Source organism: Aristolochia californica, unplaced genomic scaffold (genome assembly GCF_029961685.1).
Source record: "Aristolochia californica isolate CCGP_79_NKW_82.1479 unplaced genomic scaffold, dmAriCali1.0.hap1 SCAF_10, whole genome shotgun sequence".
NCBI classification, from domain to species: domain Eukaryota; kingdom Viridiplantae; phylum Streptophyta; class Magnoliopsida; order Piperales; family Aristolochiaceae; genus Aristolochia; species Aristolochia californica.
Window position 1 is genome coordinate 2,526,142 of NW_027181771.1, and position 17,879 is coordinate 2,544,020.

Below are 17,879 nucleotides of genomic sequence, written 5' to 3' on the forward strand. Positions count from 1 at the left end.
TCAAATGGGAGAAGCATGTCCAGGTTTCGTCTTATGACAGCAATTATTTCAATAGAACTAAAAAGCAGCGGCGAGTGCTGGCTCCACCCCAAACTGCTGCTATAAAAACAAAAGACAGAACAATAGCAACAGTAAATATAATCCTGAAAAAAAATCGAGAAAACAACAAATATTTTTCACTTTCGAGAAGCATTCCCTAGTCCATTTCTACCAAACCCAGTGGTCACTTCTACAGCTACTAGTTGGTAAATAAATAAATAAAGAAAATTCAAAACAAACTGAAAATTTTTAAGAATGGTAACCGAGAGATACAGAGACTCGAGAGGAAGAAAAGAGGCAGAATGAAAAATAAGATTATTACGAAAACATTTAGAAACGTTACCTCTATATTTAACGTCTTCGGCACTCGTAGGCGACGATGGAAGTCGTAGTCACATGAAAGGGAGATGCAAATAGCAAAATGATGAGAGGTTCACTCGGGAGACGATCCATCGATGCCCCTTTTCAGATCGTTTTCGATCGAAGTAATCGTAGACTAATTTTACTTTAGTTCCGTCCTGATTAACCTGTCACGGGATCGCCAGAATCGGCATGAAAAAACACTTTTCTACTTCTCAAACCGGTACAAACAACATAAAATTTTTCGTCAAACGTAAAGAAATTCCTCACTCCCTTTATCACCCCTTCCAACAGGACACAACTGTTCCCAATAGACATTATGATAGGCGGAGGGAGTACTAAATCGCTTCATCGTCGCCTCTCTGTTGGCTGCATCTAGACGAGAGCGAAAAGCGAGGCGTCAGAAAATCGAAAGATCGGTGTGTGCAAAGCGGTTCAAAAAGTAAATAAGGAAATGAAATCTCTAAAGGACGGGTTGCCCCGCTATAGCTGGCAGTCGGGTCTCAGCGATCTGGTAGAGTCCAGATTTAATTCTCCGTTTCAATGAAGATTTGCTGGATACTGTTTGTCCCGGAGACGCCGGAGTGCAAACTTATCAGTTCCTCTCTCAGAGTACGAGGAAGGCCCCATAAATATATAGTTGCCGCTTAAAACTCTGAACCGGATGAGTTGATCTTGCATATTTAATTGGACAAACTCTGAACCGGATGAGTTGGTCTTGCATATTTAATTGGACCTGTACGAATGTATCGAGTTTATAATATTAAAACATGAAAAAGAAAAAAACGGCTGACCCGGTTCAAGCACTGAACCATAATGAGGGTAGGGTCTTCTTCCATCATCCAAGTGGTCATGTAGAGCTTAGGCTCCTTTCTCATGCACACATTTATTTTTAATTAATAATTTTATATTTTTAATAATTACGATTGAGCCAGTAGACCTAAAATCGGCCACCCGACCGGGTCAGAGGCTGAACAAATTGCACTAGACCGGAGAGAGCACGGTTGAGCAGGGTCGGCAACCGAGGGTAGATGGTAGAAAACATATTACAATTTTATCCTCAATCCTCCCGCGGAAACGTGGGCGTTAAAACGTTCCTTTTATGAGACCTGGGATTCTTCCACCTCGCGTGAAATCGCAGGAGGTTGTCCTCGGTTTCGTCAGCCGAAAGACGAGTGGGAAAGTAACTCAAAAGAGGGAGCTGGTTCCGTTCTCTTTCCCTTAAATTCGTCTCTTCCGTTTCGATTCCTCGTGCTCTCTCTGTTGGCGATTTTGGATTTTTACCCAGTGTTTCTGTTTTCGAGAATTGTCATGGACCCGAGCTTTCTGCCGGACTGGTGCTCCTGAAACCTATCGGCTCGGACGGCCTCTCTGTAGGCTGCCATGTCTCTTGGAGAATTCGTAACCCTCAGTTCGACGGCCGCGATTGACTGGCGACCTGATCGTATTCCGTCGAAGAGGAAATTCGATGATTATGCGCCTGGTGAGGAGGACGACGACTCCCATTTGGTTCAAGTCAGAATGAGAAAAGATAGTCCCGACGCTGCTGCCGCCGTGTCGTCTCAGGGGTACCCTGATACGTCGGCTCAGTCTTGTAAAGCTTCGGCCTCCGGGCCGACCAGTTTGTCGAACTCGATTCCCGACCTTCATTTCTTTGTTCGGATGATTTCCGGGGGTAATACTGTTGTCGTACATGCCAATTGCGATGATACCATTGAATCGGTCCATGAGCGGATCAGGCAGATGACGGGCATTCCGATCATCGAGCAGAGGCTAATTTATCGTGGAAAGCAACTCTCGTGGGACCAGACTCTGGCGGAATGCGGAGTTCAGAACGATGCCGGGCTACAGTTGGTTGGGCGGATGAGGTCTACGGAGCATCCGCGTGCGTGGCAGCTTGTCAACGACACTGTCTCGGCTATTTGCCGCCTCTGCCGGGGCCCCGGCGTCTCACCTTCTCGCTCGGTAAAGGTCCGCGTCAACGAGTTCTTGAGGATGGCTCCACATACTGAATTGGATATGACCTGGGGCCACCTCCAGGTTTTCAACCTGGCTGGTGCTCCCTCTGCTTTGGTGATGCTCTTCCTTTCCCCTGATAAAGGTAATCGAGAATGCGCAGAAGATTCAATTCGTCTCTTTTTGTCTCCTAATGTTGATTTATTGCCCGAAGTATTGCAAAACCATTGCGCTTTCATCGTATTAGAGTTCTGCAAATTACTCAGAAGGGCTGCGCCGGGTTGCCCTCTTTATCTGACATCTCGTAGCACCCTTGGCTCGTTATTGGAGACAATAGGCATTGCCCACGGCTCTCGCTACTTTGACTATGCCAAGGCTTCAGAAATGATTGGGGAATTGTATCCGTTTATAAATGAGTTGGCGTTCATGATTTTGGCTGGTCTAGATGCTCAGATAAGCTGCTCATCTTTCCCGGCAATAGGAGCTGCAGAAGTGAATGAGTTTACTGCATTCGTGAGGCCCCTACGTCACGCCATGGAAGACCATCTGCGTGGGGAGACTCCCATTGCAGTGAGACCAAGTTGGGGTGACAGTCCACATCAAGACGAGGTCGTATCCTTTCATACACTTTTCAGCCAGCTTTTGATGAAAGTTGGTAAGTGCCTTGAGAAGGTGGAGGAATACTTGGCAGTGAATGGGTTAGCTGGTAGTGAGAACTACCGGTTTAGCTGGTCTCAGTATCTCATCATATTGAAAGAGTTGAACAGCATTTCAAAAATGTTTCAAGGAGAAGAGGAGAGATTTCGGTCTGTTTTGAGTCTGAGGAAGAATGGCATAAATTTCCTGATTAAACAGACAAGGCGGAGGGATGACCATCTTTGGCTTCTTCGATACAAGGATGTGACTGATTTTGAGTCGAGGAGGCACTTAGTAATGATGATGTTTCCAGATATAAGAGATGATTATGATGAGCTCCATGAGATGCTTATTGACCGTAATCAGATATTGGCAGAATCTTTTGAGTATATTGGCAGGGCTGAGCGTGAGTCTTTGCATGGTGGTCTTTTCATGGAGTTTAAGAATGAGGAAGCTACTGGACCTGGTGTTCTGCGAGAGTGGTTTTGTTTGGTTTGTCAGGCAATATTCAACCCCCAAAACCCTCTCTTCCTGTCATGCCCAAATGACCGCAGGAGATTTTTTCCTAATCCTGGTGAGATTACTTTTATTGGTTTTGCCAGTTCAATTTTATTTCCCATAGCTGGTGTGATGTTTTTCTTCGTGCTAGAGAAATCGTAACATTAATCTTTGTGTCTTTCAAGAACTCAATTGTGACAAATGAACCGACTTGGATTGTGAGATTACTTTTATTGGTTTTGCCAGCTCATTTTAGATTCCCATAGCTGGTCTGATGTTTTTCCTCGTGCAACGGAAATCTTATCATTAATCTTTGTGTCTTTCAAGAACTCAATTGTGAGAAATGAACCGAATTGGATCGTATCTCTTAAATATCTAGATTCTGAATAGGATGTGGTTGACTTATATAAGAATGAGAACTACCTAGAATAAGAATCCGGGAGCTTCTGATGCTCCAAAAGTAAGTATGCACTTTGTTAATTGAGTACATACCTGCCAGAACATCCCTTTTGTAAACGAGCAACAGAAAATTAAAAAATGAATACCTATGGGTGGCTCCTAGGATCTGTAATATATAAATAACTATTGAATTTATTAATTGGCATCATTGCATCAAGGGGTAACACCATTGTCCTTGATGTCATGTCTTTGCCGAGACCAACGAAAGCTCTTCGTTTCTTATGGATGTGCTACCAACTTTATTACTTTTATTGAAGTTTAGCCAGCTCCATAATTTATTCAATTCTCTGTTTGTAAATAAGACAACAGCTACTACTTCTTCTCTATTCTGTATGTAGAACTATTTTCCATTAGATTACCCCTTGTTTTTTCTTTCAGACACTCTTGAACTTTGTTCTCATATCACTGATAAAACAAACAAAAAGGTATGTAGAATTATTTTCCATTAGATTACCGCTTGTTTTTCTTTCAAGCTTTTGAAGTTTCTTCTTATATCACTGAAAAAACAAACAAAAAGGTTTATTCTCATATACATGTTGGAGAAACTTCTGTTTAAGTTTGTCATAAATGTGAACAACGGATATATTATCCTCTCTTACATGTTCTTGGTCAATGATTGGGATGCACCATGATAACATACTCTTTAAGTGGTGAAGCTCCATAACAATTTCCGAATAGTGGTAATTCTTTCTTTTTTTAAAAAAAAAAAAAAGTGGTAGTTCTATTAAAATAGAAAAAGTAATAAAATGATTTCAGACTCTATTAGTTGGCAGGAGTACAATTACTGAAGGGGTTAACATGACGTACAAGTTTGTTGTACAATTTGCTGAGCAAGTTAGACAACGACGATGGAGGATGGAGGATGGAGGAGTTTTTAGTTGGATGGAAGTTCTACTGTCCATCATCCATCTCATCTCTAGTGATCTTCATAACCAAGACTATTCTTCAAAATACCTGAAAAAAAAGGTCCGCTGTCCACCACGTATCTTATCACCAATTATATTTATCTATGACTATTCTCGAATATCAAATGGGTCCAATTTTGTCCAAAACCTTTGTAAAATAATGGGTTTTTTTTTTTGCTGTTTATGTCTAAGTTTACCATATTATTGCACTAACAGACGTCCGGCCAATTCAGTAACCGAAGTCTATGTGAAAGTCCTTATCAAAAGGACATGCCCTTTTGGTAGTTTCAATGTTTCTAGCTGTATCATTTCAAAAAAAAAAAAATGTTTCTAGCTGTAATAGCTTGGTCAGGGAGGAGTGTTAATGTGCTTTTGTTAATTGTCCTATTATATTTTGAATTTTATTATGTCTAGATGTCTCTTTTGTATTTTTTATTAATTGATTTAGTCACTGTGATTTTTAATATTTTACTTTAGCTCTTAATAAAAAATAACTATTCAGTGACTCACTTTCTCTTAAAAGGTGATTTCTAACAACTTATAACAAATTTAAGTGCTTTCTCGGTAATTTTGTTTATTGCTTTTCTGGGTTTTTACATGGATGTCATTAAAAGTTTTGTAACAATTTGTTACATTGTATTACTGCAATTTACATCTTATGGAGATGTGAGCCTAATTCATATGTGACTATTTAACTAATCACCCAATTTATATACTGACTTTATTTAGGACTAACCAGCTAATACTATGGTTAATAGAAAGACTTCGAGAATGGCCTTCAGTTCAGCTACTTAATAATCTTGCAAGTTCATTACTCATGTTGCTTAGATTGGTTGGTTTACCAAACCCTGTAGTGTGAAACTCATTACAAATCTCTGCCTATTTTTGTATGTGGTGCTTGGCTGTGGTATAGAGTAATTCATATATAACTGTTTCGAACCTATCGATATGTCTGCCACATTATTCTGAAAAGTTAATATGATATTCTACTGAGCGTATCTTTCAATTTCCTATAAAATGGTTGGATCATCAAAGCCAACTATGTGCAGGTTGTTTGGTGGAATTTTGAGTATGGCTTATCGATTCTTTACTATTATTTTTTAAAGAAAAGATTCTTTGCTATTATTCACCTGATGAATAGTTAGTGAGGGCAGGTTATGCTGGTTGAAACATTCAGAGATAGTGGTTTTGGGCATTTGGCTCAATGGTAACATCGGAGTTTTCTAGTGTGAGGTCTTGAATTCAAGTCTTATTGAGGGATAAGAGGGGGTGTGCATGTGTAATAAATATTCAGAAAAAGAAAAAATCAGACGTACTGTTCATTGACCTTTTTCATTGCTATGGAGTGAGTTTAGTCATCACATGCTACAGAGTCCTTTCTTATGTTTTCTTGGAAGATTGTTCTGTAAGATAATTATGTGAAATAGTCTCAGTTTCTTTTACTGTATGGGGTTCATTGGGGTTTATCTTTGGTCCCATTTATGCATGTAGGGGTCTTCATTGTCAAGAAGATCCTAGATATGGAAATGTTCTTATAGAAATGAAAGAAACTTATTATTTTTGTGAATACACAAGTAACACTTTTGATGTTGTTTCAGCGTCAGGAGTGGACCCCTTGCACCTTGAATACTTTGTCTTCTGTGGTCGCCTGATTGGTTTGGCACTACTGCATAAAATACAAGTAGGCGTTGCATTTGATCGCGCTTTTTTCTTACAATTAGGAGGGAAATCCATCTCCTTGGAAGACATACAGGAAGCGGACCCATGTTTGTATAAGAGCTGTAGAAAACTTCTGGAGTTAGATGCAGATCTAGTTGATTCAGATGCTCTAGGACTTACATTTGTGAGAGAAATTGAAGAAGTTGGGTCCCGTAGGGTTGTGGAACTTTGCCCTGGGGGCAAAAGCATTAATGTGGATAGTCGGAACAGACAAGAATATGTGAATCTTCTTATTCGGCATCGGTTTGCCACATCTGCCTCTGAACAGATTACTCGTTTTTGCCAAGGTTTTGGTGATATTCTTTCCAATTCAAGCTTTCAGAAATTCTTTTTTGCAAGTTTGGATCTCAAGGATCTTGATCAAATGCTATATGGAAGTGATGATGCTTTTAACATCGGGGACTGGAAAGAACATACTGAGTATAATGGCTATCAGCAAAATGATCTTCATATATGCTGGTTTTGGCAGGTACAGCTTCTTTAGCTTTTTAGAATTTTCTTTTTGGATGCTCAGTGATAGGATCTTGCTTTTATGCATCATAGCTCTGATAATGCAATTATCTTTTTTTAGTTTTTTAAAGAGATGATATTGCAGTTACCTTGTCTATGATATTTGATGTTCTGGTCACTTTTTTAAAAAAAAAAATCAGATTCTTATCTAAAATAGTCATTTTTGCACATATTTATTTTTTAATGTTTCTAGATTTAAACTGTTGAAGGAACTTTAGTCCATTTATGAAGAGGTTCTTGCGTGCTGTTTGTCTCAAGCTTCATCGAGGAACCTAGTATTGTTGTCCTGGACTAAATATTATTGTACTATGTAGGTTTTAGATATGGTGGCCTTTTTTTGGAAAGGTGGAAATTTTAATAAAAAGAAAATGATACAAGCAGCAAGGTCAAGGAGTCCCAAGCTAAGTCAGCAAAAGCAGAAATACCTTTAATTCTGCTAAGTTCCATAAATTCAATGAATAAATCTTTCTGACAGTTGCCCATTCTTGCGAAATGGTCTCCTGCAGAATTTGCCTCACAGGGCATGCGAGCCCTCTGATCTGAACATAGGCTGCAATGTCTTCTATCTGGATAAATTGTTGATCATATCTTCTACCACATTTGCTTTCACAGTTTTCCCATGAAATGTCGTCCCCTCCATGATTATCAGGTCCAAGAAGTGCCTTTGATAAATTCTCAGACCAATCAAGTAGCCTTGTGTCTCAGCAGTAGTATGGTCCAATCTGTCTGAGGGACTAGAGAAAGATAGGGTGATGCAACTGTCATAATCCCTAATCACTCAACCATACCTAGAGGGGCCTAGGTTCCCAAGCAAGCTCCCTTTGAAGTTAAACTTTAAAACATCCACCTGGGGAGGAGCCCAAGTCATGAAGTTCACAGGCTTGTGAGAAAAGCAAGAAGCAACAACTTGCCAGTTTTCCTGGATGCTGGCAGCAGGCCACCCATCGAAATTGTGGAATTTTTTTGTCCATTGCAAAATTATGTGCTCTGTTTTCTCAAATACACCTCCAATTGATCATGCTTTGGCAGTAAAGGTATACTCGTTCCAGCAAGAGGCACCAAGGCACTGTCACTATGGTCATGTGTCACCGGAGAATTCCCAACTTATGTTTTATTTGTGTAACAATGAGAACAAGGATTCTGTTAAAAGAGCTCCTGATGAGAGAGAGACAGGCACATCGAGTACAAAAAACAGAAGAAATGAAAGACAGCTCCCAAAAAGGAAGTGCCAAGGCCTGGTAACAAGTGAGGATTTTCCTCTTCAAAAGGCATCATATGGAAATTTTTACTAAGGGCGAGCATTGACCTTCCAAACAATTGAAGGCTGATTAGAGATCCCCAAAGGCTCCAAGACCGTCAACTTGTAGCTGGAAGCATTTGAAATTAATCCAGAAGTATCATTTGTCCAAATAAGTTGGTTATTCCCCTTCATTCAAGTATAAAGCCCTTCCAGCTTGCTGATAAGAAATTCCATTTATGTTCTCTTGACAATATTTGAGCTTATCTTTGGTCAAGGGTGAATTGGTCAAATCCGCTCTCATTGACATCAACCTTGATTGCACGGAAACTTCTGGCTAATTTTCTTGGGTGTCAATTGGCTCTCTCCCATCGACCTACTTGGGCCTGCCATTGTTTCTAGGGAGACCAGGAAAGGCTCTCTCTCCAATCCTTGAACAGTTTTAAGTGTCGCCTTCCCAAGTGGCAAAGGAACCTCCTCTATTTGGTTGGGAGATCCATCCTTGTCAAACCCACGCTGGTTGGTCTTCCCACTTACTATCGTTCCTTCATCAAGTGTCTTGCATCTATCGCCACTCACATTGAGGCTATTGAAAGAAGATTTCTTTGGTTGGGGTGCCTCAAGTGATTTCAAGTACCATCTCATCAATTGGGATGGGGTTTGCAAACCCAAGTTATTGGGTGGTCTCAACGTCAGGAGTATCTGTGTTATGTGCTCGGCTCTCTTATCCAAATTGTTATGGAAGTTTGGTAATGAGAGAGACTGTATGTGGAAAAGTATAATTTAGAAAAATACAACTACGGTGATTCCCTCTGGCTCCTTACATGTGAAGTGTGGTGAGGGAACTTCCTTTTGGCACAACATCTGGCCAGGGGAGGCTTGCCTTGCCTCTGTCTTCTCTATGGCCTATAGAGTGGCTATCAACCCGATCGTGTCTGTAAAGGATTCATACTCAAAACATCCTGATGGTTGTTATTGGAACCTTCCCTGGAGAGCCCTTTCAGATGAGGAATCTTGTGAAGTTTTGATTGTCCTTTCCCTTCTTGAAGCCAAATACATTAGACATTAGGGCTTCTACACCATGGTTTGGAATTGTGACCCCTCGGGCACCTTCACGGTGACCTCCAACTACTCATTCTTGTATGGAGACAGTGTAGAGGCACCTCCATTAGGGAAAGCCCTTTGGAAAATTTTGACTCACTTGCCATGAAAAGCAAGATCCTCACTATGGACCAGCTCTCCGAACTGGGGAGAACCTTGGAGAACCCAACTTCCAAGCCCTAAAGTAGCCACCAGAAACTATAGAACACCTCCATTGCCCAATCTCTCATCAAGTTTGGACTTCATTTGCCCTCCAGTTTGGTCTATAATCTTGTCTTCCACAATCCCTCACCCTTCTCTTGCCATCCATTCCTTGGGGCAAGAAGGGGAAAAACTTTGAGGGCTTCACCACAGCTGTGATAGCATGAAATATTTGGAATGAGCACAGTAAAAGGTGTTTGAGGGCAAAGATACATCCTTAGAAGAAGTAATTGAGAAGACGTTGCAACTTTTTCTAGTCGAGCAAAGTAAATGATACTTCCTACCTGCCTAGCTTACTCATTAGAAGGAATTGGTGATCAATCGTTCACTCAGTCCCATGTTGCATAGTTCAGTAGATTGCATGGCTCCTTCAAAGAATTGGTTGAAACTTAACTTTGACTGCAGTTCGTGATGGAATCTTGGTCCCACGGTCGGTGGAGGTGCGTGTTAGGGACTCGCATGGTGTGGTTCTTCTTGTTTTCTGTGCCCTTTGGGCATACTGAGTCCACGGTAGCAGAGCACGGGGCTCTCCTGCAGGAGCTAAGATTGTATTTTCAGAGATTCACGACCCCCCTCGTTGTTGAAGGAGACTCAACTGTAGTCATATCTTGGGCGTGGGGCAAAAGCCTCCCTGCAAGACTTTCTTTTGGAGTATTGCAATGAAATTGAGGACATTGCTTGCTCCAAACACATTTGTTGCAGCATGTCCTTAGAGGCATCAGTGGAGTGGCAGATATTCTGGCTAGGGAGGGGGTCACTCGACAGCACCTCGCTGTTGGAACTTTCTTTCATTTATCTTTATTCCCATTTCTTTCCTTTATTTTTATTACCTCGCTATTGGAGTCCAGTAGCAGTAGGAGTAAGAAGATCAATCTGAGTTTTGTATTTGGCACAAATATTTCGTCTCCAGAGGCTGGAGCTCTCTTCCCCAAATTTCCAAATCCACTTCATAAAGAATGCATCATTTAAGGCTTTTGATTTTTTTAGTGCCTAGCCCCCATCTTCCCTTGGGTATTCAAACTTCCCCCTAATTCACCAATGGTACACGAACTTATCGGTAGCTCCATTCTGCAGAAACCTCTGAATAGCTTCAGTTTTGTGTGCCACACATGCCAAATGATGGAGGATGGAAAGGAGGAACCTTGGGATGCCAACCAGAGAAGATTTCAAGACTGTAAGACTTCTGGTAAGTGATAAGAATTTTCTTTTTCATATTGAGAGTCTGCTAGCTAGCTTTTTCACAACCGGCTCCCAAAGCTGGAATTATTCTACCATAAAACAGATGAATACCCATGTAGGAAATAGGCGAGCACCCTACCAGGTAGGAAATAGTTGTCTTTTTTTTCTTTAGAGATTGTATGCTGCCTTTCCATTAAATTATTAAGAATTACAACAAAGGATGGTGAAGGGGATATTCAGCCCAAGAGGGAAAGAGTTCTTCTGCCATAGACTGAAGAGTCCACTTACGAAGATGTTTTCTTGATGATGAAGGTTGACAAGCCAACTTGGCCCTGGATGCTGCTAAGGGGACTTAAACAAGATTACAAAACACACTTCTCACATTTTTTAATGATTTTGCCTCAACCAGTTGGCCCTGTATTATTCTGAAAAGTAGTTTCAACATTTAGGTTTAGGGAGCGCTGAGGACTCTAATTAACAATGTGCTGACCCAGGAGGGGGATACCTCTGCAATGGATTCCAAATTTGACAGAGAATAGAAACAAAATGCACGCTGAAATAATCCAGAAGGTTTGTCCAAAAGAGGATGAAAGGAATGATGCTTTCAAGCACCTCCACAGTCAAAGCTACTTTTTTGAGAAGTTTTATCATTTCTTCCCTTCCAAATTGAACAGGAGATAGCAGCAACTAAAATATGCCTAAAAGATTTCTTAAGCGAGGAGGCTCAAAAGAAAAATACTGGGCCATGAATTTGCTGAAGCTGCCCCCTCGGGGTTGCTGACTCCATTTCTGCTGAGCTGCAGGCTCTCCGGCATGGTCTCTTGGTCTTTGAAGACAAATTCCAAGGTCCTCTTCATGTCGAAGGTGACTCAAACCGTGTGATTGATTGCTGCTCAAGATGACGGAGCCTCCATGGCATCATTGGTCCTGCTACATTGAAATTTTTTATCTAGCCAATTATATTGTTTGTACCTGGAGTCGTGTTCCTAGAGAAACCAATTCCTTGGGTGACTCTCTTGCTAGAGGAGGGTTTCCCCCCAATCCCTCATTGTTAGGGATCCCCCTTCTTTGCTGTAATTTTTTTGCTCTCAAGGTTGATATAAATCTTGCCTTTCTAAAAAACGATAAGGACTTGCTGAAGGTGGGAGGAGCATAAATGATATGGCCAGAGAGTGGGACAGGAAGGCATAGACCCTCATGTTGAGCTAATCAATGGTCATGGCACACCAAATGAATGTGAGATGTTAGTGAGGAGGGATGGGTGGTTTTTGTACCTAAATGCTCTTATGGGAATAGAATGAAATAATTAAGAAAGCCCATGTATCATTTCCAAAAAAAAAAAAAAAAAAGCCCATGTAGACCTATTCTCTATTGGTTTGTTTGTCATGCCCACCAATATAGTGAGAAAATGGCTGGCCAGAGAGAAGGGATGAATTCTCAAAGGGAATGAGGCTCAAGAGGTTAGAGCTTGATGTTCGACCCTATGCCTATTACAATATCAATAATACCCATACGACTACACCTCTTAAGGGAAAAAAGACCATGCCACTTCTTATTGAAGAGTTGTCCTATTTACCATAATGTCACTCTACACATGTGGATGTCTTTTAACACTCCCCCTCAAGTTGGTATTATAACTTTGTTAATTGTCTTGGTCAAGAAACTTGTGTTGCTTGTAGTATTCATTTTATTCTTATTTTATTCTCCTCCTTGGATATTCTAGTCACATAAAATTTGATTACCACAACATGTGAAATTCTTCATTGTTGGTTACCTCTTTCTTGTACTTCTTCTACTTTTTCCCTTCAAGCTGGAGATCTCTTTGTTCTTTACCAAAAGACTCAACTTGCACGAAATAATAGGGACAGAAGAATAATCACCCCTAGCCCAATGACAAAATCCAACTCTAGTATGGAATTGCCGCTGAAATTTAAATGCGGTTTTACCCATTTTAGGACAATGAAAAGTGTCTACTCACTTTTTAAGGGTAGCTCAAAATACCAATTGGGTATACACTTCGATAAAAAAAGAATTGAATTAAGTTGGATGTTGTGTGCACTCCTGATCTTTGCAAGTAGTGGATCTATAAGCATTGCTCTGAAGCGATTTTAAAAAACACAAATTGAATAAATTACTTTGAGGAATTAAGAGTGTGAATAAAAAGATAACAACTCTCATACTTCAAACCAAAGGAGGTGCACAATATTGTTCTTCATACTTCCAAGTAAGGAGGCATTTTTAGACCAATAGATGAATAAAAAGTGACCAGGTTTGATTCAAGAGGGAGATAAAAAAATAATTCTTTTATGAAGATGATGATTGAGGAAACTTAAAAAAACTCCAATAAGAAAGTTTTGAGATAAAACATAATAATTAAAACTTTCTAAAAATAGACTTCTCACAAGACAATTATTTTTTAACACAGCTTGACCAATTTGGGAAGAAAATATTTAAGAGAGAAATTCTGGAATGAGGGAGATGTAGGACATTAATATTTGGAATTTAAACTAAGAAACAAGACTTTCTAATTCAAAATTTTCAAACTTTGTCAAAAGGGTAACTAAATTCATATAGGGAAAGACTTCTCTTTATCTTTGTAATTCTTTTTGTTAATATATACATCCTTTTAAAAAAAACAGACTTCTCTTTAGGAAAATAATGTAATGTGAGATTAAAAAAAGGAAAATCCCAAGGAAGGAAAGATACTAGTTGGTAAAATTTTGGCTAGAGTTTGAAAGCAAATAGGAAAGTTAACTGTTGAATTTAGGACCCCTTTTCTAATATCCCGAGCAAGGGAAGAGAGAAAAAAAAGAAGAAAAAGGGAAGAAGGTTCTCGGGTAGAGAGAAGAGGAGAAGAGAAACCAAGATGTTTGTCAAGCAAAGAGAGAGAGATTTACTCAAGAAAGAATTGTAGAACTTGATTAATTTCAAGTTACAACACTTCTATTTATAGTAGAGGAATTGATAGAGTCCTTATATAATTAAACTTTAAGTCTCCTAATTACATTCCAACTCTAACTCTCTAAGATAAGCCTATCATGAAAAGATAACACAATCTACTCGAGGTCCACTCTTCTTTAATCACGTGGACATAAGAGAGGAGGTTGGCTCGTGGTCTTATTTTTGTGGATCCCACATGATCTTCGAGCTCATGTTGATAAGGTTACCAGCTCATGGTATCTTTGTGGGTCCCACTTGATCTTCTAACTTATTCCAACTTGTGCTTCTTATCTCCTAACTCGTGCCAGCTTGGGTGAGGACTCTTCTTGGCATCCCACGTCCTCATGGTGGGTCCCACCAGCTCATGCAACCATGGTGGGTCTCACATTGTAATATTAACCAAGATTAGCAACTCAAAAAGTGAAGCACAAAAATGGTTTAAATTCAGATTTTCGCATGCAACAGGCTACTATAATGACCATTGATTCTTCCAGTGTGGATATCTCTCTATCTAAAAAGATTGGATTGATAAATGGTTTATTGGGATAGAAAGTAGACTCACAGAGCTTTCTTTTGAGATAGAATTATCTATATAAATTCTCAGTCATGTTGGTACAAACCCTTTAGAAAGTTGAGGGTTTTTTTTGCTGCTTCAGATATCGATTTCTCTTTGTTGAAAACTTTAATTGCAAAAATTCTTTTTTGTGTTGGAAATTAAATCGAAAGATCTTTTTGAAAATATATAATTTTCTATATGGTAAGAGAGTGCAAAATCCAATGAAAACTCAGGAATTGGGAATGAATAAGACTAAAGGAAAAAACAAAAAAGACTCCAATGAAAACTCAGGAATTGGGAATGAATAGGAATGAATAAGACTAAAGGAAAAAACAAAAAAAACCTCATTTTTTTCTTTTTCTTTTTCTTCTTCTTCCTCCCTTTCTTCCCTATTTTCCTTCTCCTTTTCCATGTCAAATCTTTACCGGCTTTGATATATGTTGATTTCTAGGGCCTTCACATAAACACAAGAAAACTCAAGGGATGGAGAAAAGGTAACGAGAGGAGAAGAGGAGAGAAAAGAGGAAACTCTAGCTTTTGAGAGAGAGAGAGAGAGGAGAAGGGATACATTCCAAGAGGGAATGAGGCTCAAGAGGGTAGAGCTTGATGTTCGTCCCTATGCCTTTGGGCAGTATTTGTAGTTGTAGAGAGATGTTTACAATGTCAATAATACCCTTAGGACTATGCCTATTAAGGGAAAAAAAGACATAGAAGGACATATATCAGTTTGTATAATTACAAAGTCATACCACCTCGTATGGAAGAGTTGTCCTATTGACTGTAATACCACCCTACACACATCGGTATCTTTTAACAAAAATGATCATATTCTGCTATTCCCACAAGTTATATACCATCATAATAACAAGAAATAAAATGAAATTACAGACTCCACCAACTTTAAGGAATAAAGTAAACTAAGAGGGACAAAATTATAGGAATGGAAAGTGACCTAAATGACCCTGGAGCTGTCCTTTTTAACTGGCTTCAATTTGAGAAGACACATTGGGTTAGGCATGAAATAATACATAGAGAGTAGTCAGATCACCAAGGGCTGCGTTACAAGTGTGAGATGACAAGCAAGGAAGCATACTTCTTTGGATGCCCCAAAGCCCTATGTTTCTTTGGAAACATACTTCTACTTAAACTTATTTTATGCTTTTCTTCTGATCTTTGTCATGAAAATCAGGCCATGGAAAGAGTATATAGCCAGACCTGCTAGAGTAGACTGGGTGTTACTCTTTCTGCTAACAAAAGAAACTTATTTTTGAAGTGCTCAAACCACAAAAGATTAGGATCCGAAAATGTTTAGTAGACTTACCACATAAAGAAGGGGGCAGCCAAGATATGAGGTGAGAAAGGATGCTGATGACATCAAAATCCTTTATAGACAGCATCTTAATTGTTTATTCTTTCTTCTGCAAAGTATTGCCTGGCATTGCTATGGTTAACACATTTTTATTCTTATATGATATGTAAATTGATATAGACTAGTTTTAGCAGGAACACCACACAATTGTTTCCATTATTTATGAGTATCAATTCTTACCTAATATTTTACCATTATCTGTCAGCTTCTATTCAAAGTTTCTCAAGATTTCGATGTTATATTAAATGTAACTTAGAATTACATAAACTGAGGTTTAAGTGTTGTTCTTGTTTGTTTTATTTCTATAGTTTATTATATACTGGAATATTCACTGACAAGTCAGATGCTTGCAGAAATAAATTTTGCTATGAGTGTATCTTCTGAGAGCAAGTTTTTTTTTTTTCTTTTGAAACTTTTCAGTGAAATGAACTTTTACAATTTTTTTGTGGAAGGTGTTATAGAAGTCATGGCACTTGATTAATGAAAGAAAAAACTGGCTGTCAGTTTGCTGGGTTCTGTTTGTTGCAGTTGCAATAGACCTTAATGTCTAGAAATATAGCAGTTCTCTCTCTCTGTCATGGTTTCAAGGAACACTTAATTTTTTGTTAGAACTATATTTTAACCCATTGAATGTGCTTCACTTCAATACTGTTCTGGTTGAAGACAGACTAATATGTCTTTAGTGATTTGTTACTTTGTACCCAAATTCTTTGGTTTAATAGGTACTTGATCATTTATTCGAGAAATTGGATTTCAATAAAGAAAATCCTGGGTTACTTCCAACTAGGAGGTTCAGCCTGTCTTCTTGTATGGACCAGGAGGAACATCAGGATTCTGTTGACATAGGCCCATTTATCATGAAATCTAGAAGAAATCCAATATAACAAGTATTTTGCATTGCTTCATTTATGGTTTCAAGAAACCAAGGAAACTGAAAAAACTTGTGAATAATTTGCAGATTGTGGAGGCAATGTCCTTGCAGCAGCAAAGGATTCTTCTCTACTTTTGGTCGTCAGTGAAGTATTTACCTGTTGAGGGTTTCGGTGGCTTAGGTTCAAAGTTATACATTTTCAGGGCCGCAGATTCTGCTGACCGCCTGCCAACATCGCATACCTGCTTCTATCGCCTTTGTCTGCCTCCGTACCCATCTTTAGCCGTTATGCAGGACCGTATCAGTATAATTATCCAGGAGCATGTCAGTCAAAGCTTTGGCATGTGGTAGGATGTAGGACGCTGGAGAAGTGAAGACTTCATCTGGGTACATAAGATTATAGTTTCTGTACAGATGAATTAGACTTTCTTTTAGCATTACTGTCTTAGCGGGGATAAGTAAACATCTTTCACTTTGTGTTTTTACATTATAGATTGTTCGTCTTACTGTGTAGATCTTTTTGGTTGTTTCAATGTAAATAGTATACATGAGCAGGGAAAGAATCAATTCCCGGGTGCTTCTGCTAGTGAACGTATCTGCTTCAAGGGAGAGTGCTTTTTGTACCTGAAAAGCCTCCAGAGTTTTCGATATTTGTCCATGGTTATAACAGGGCTGACTGTGGGCTTGGTTTGGATGGGGACACCAAGACAGACGAAGAGTCGGGCATGACTCAAAGTGAAGACAAAGCCCGATAGATCTGTTCCAAAATCGTATTCTTCTCCTAACCATGCATTTTTTTATTTTTTATTTTTTGACATGTTTCAGTCTTTTCCCCAAATTCAGAAGTGGGTTCACTCTTACCTCTTTTAATGGCTTTAAACCCGACGTAAGTACTCTTACCCCAACCCACTATTTCATTCCTCAGAAAAGTGAATAGCAAGAGAGCGAGAGAGAATGTCTCCCTCCTCCCTTTCATTTTTAACTTTTCTTGGATTGAATTGTTCAATACTACTAGCTTAGAGCAAGTAGATTAAAGGAGTCCTAATATGATTGCTTTCGTAAATATGACAACAACTTGACTGAGAAAAGCGTTTTCCATGCTTATAATATCAGCTAGTAATTTTTCCCGAATGAAATGGTAGATAGCCTCAATGTGTTTTATTCTTTCACAAATAACTGGATTTGATGCAATACGAATAATTGCTTGATTGTCACATTGGAGCTTCATAGGTAATTTCTTATGAAACCCAAGTTTAGAGTGAAAGGATTTCAACCATAACAATTTGTTGACTATATATGTCATAGTTTTGTACTTTACCTTTGCATTGGACCTGATAATTATA

The 17,879-nt window shown here is 39.2% G+C and overlaps 1 protein-coding gene across 1 annotated transcript; it reads left to right on the forward strand.

Moving 5' to 3' along the window:
- The first annotated feature begins 1,550 nt into the window (after positions 1–1,550).
- LOC137967214 (E3 ubiquitin-protein ligase UPL5-like) lies at positions 1,551–17,141 on the forward strand. Its single transcript, XM_068813724.1, has 3 exons — positions 1,551–3,565; positions 6,452–7,041; positions 16,624–17,141. Exons 1-3 carry the CDS (start codon positions 1,783–1,785, stop codon positions 16,885–16,887), a joined length of 2,637 nt encoding a protein of 878 aa, XP_068669825.1. The 5' UTR covers positions 1,551–1,782; the 3' UTR covers positions 16,888–17,141.
- Positions 17,142–17,879: the final 738 nt, after the last annotated feature.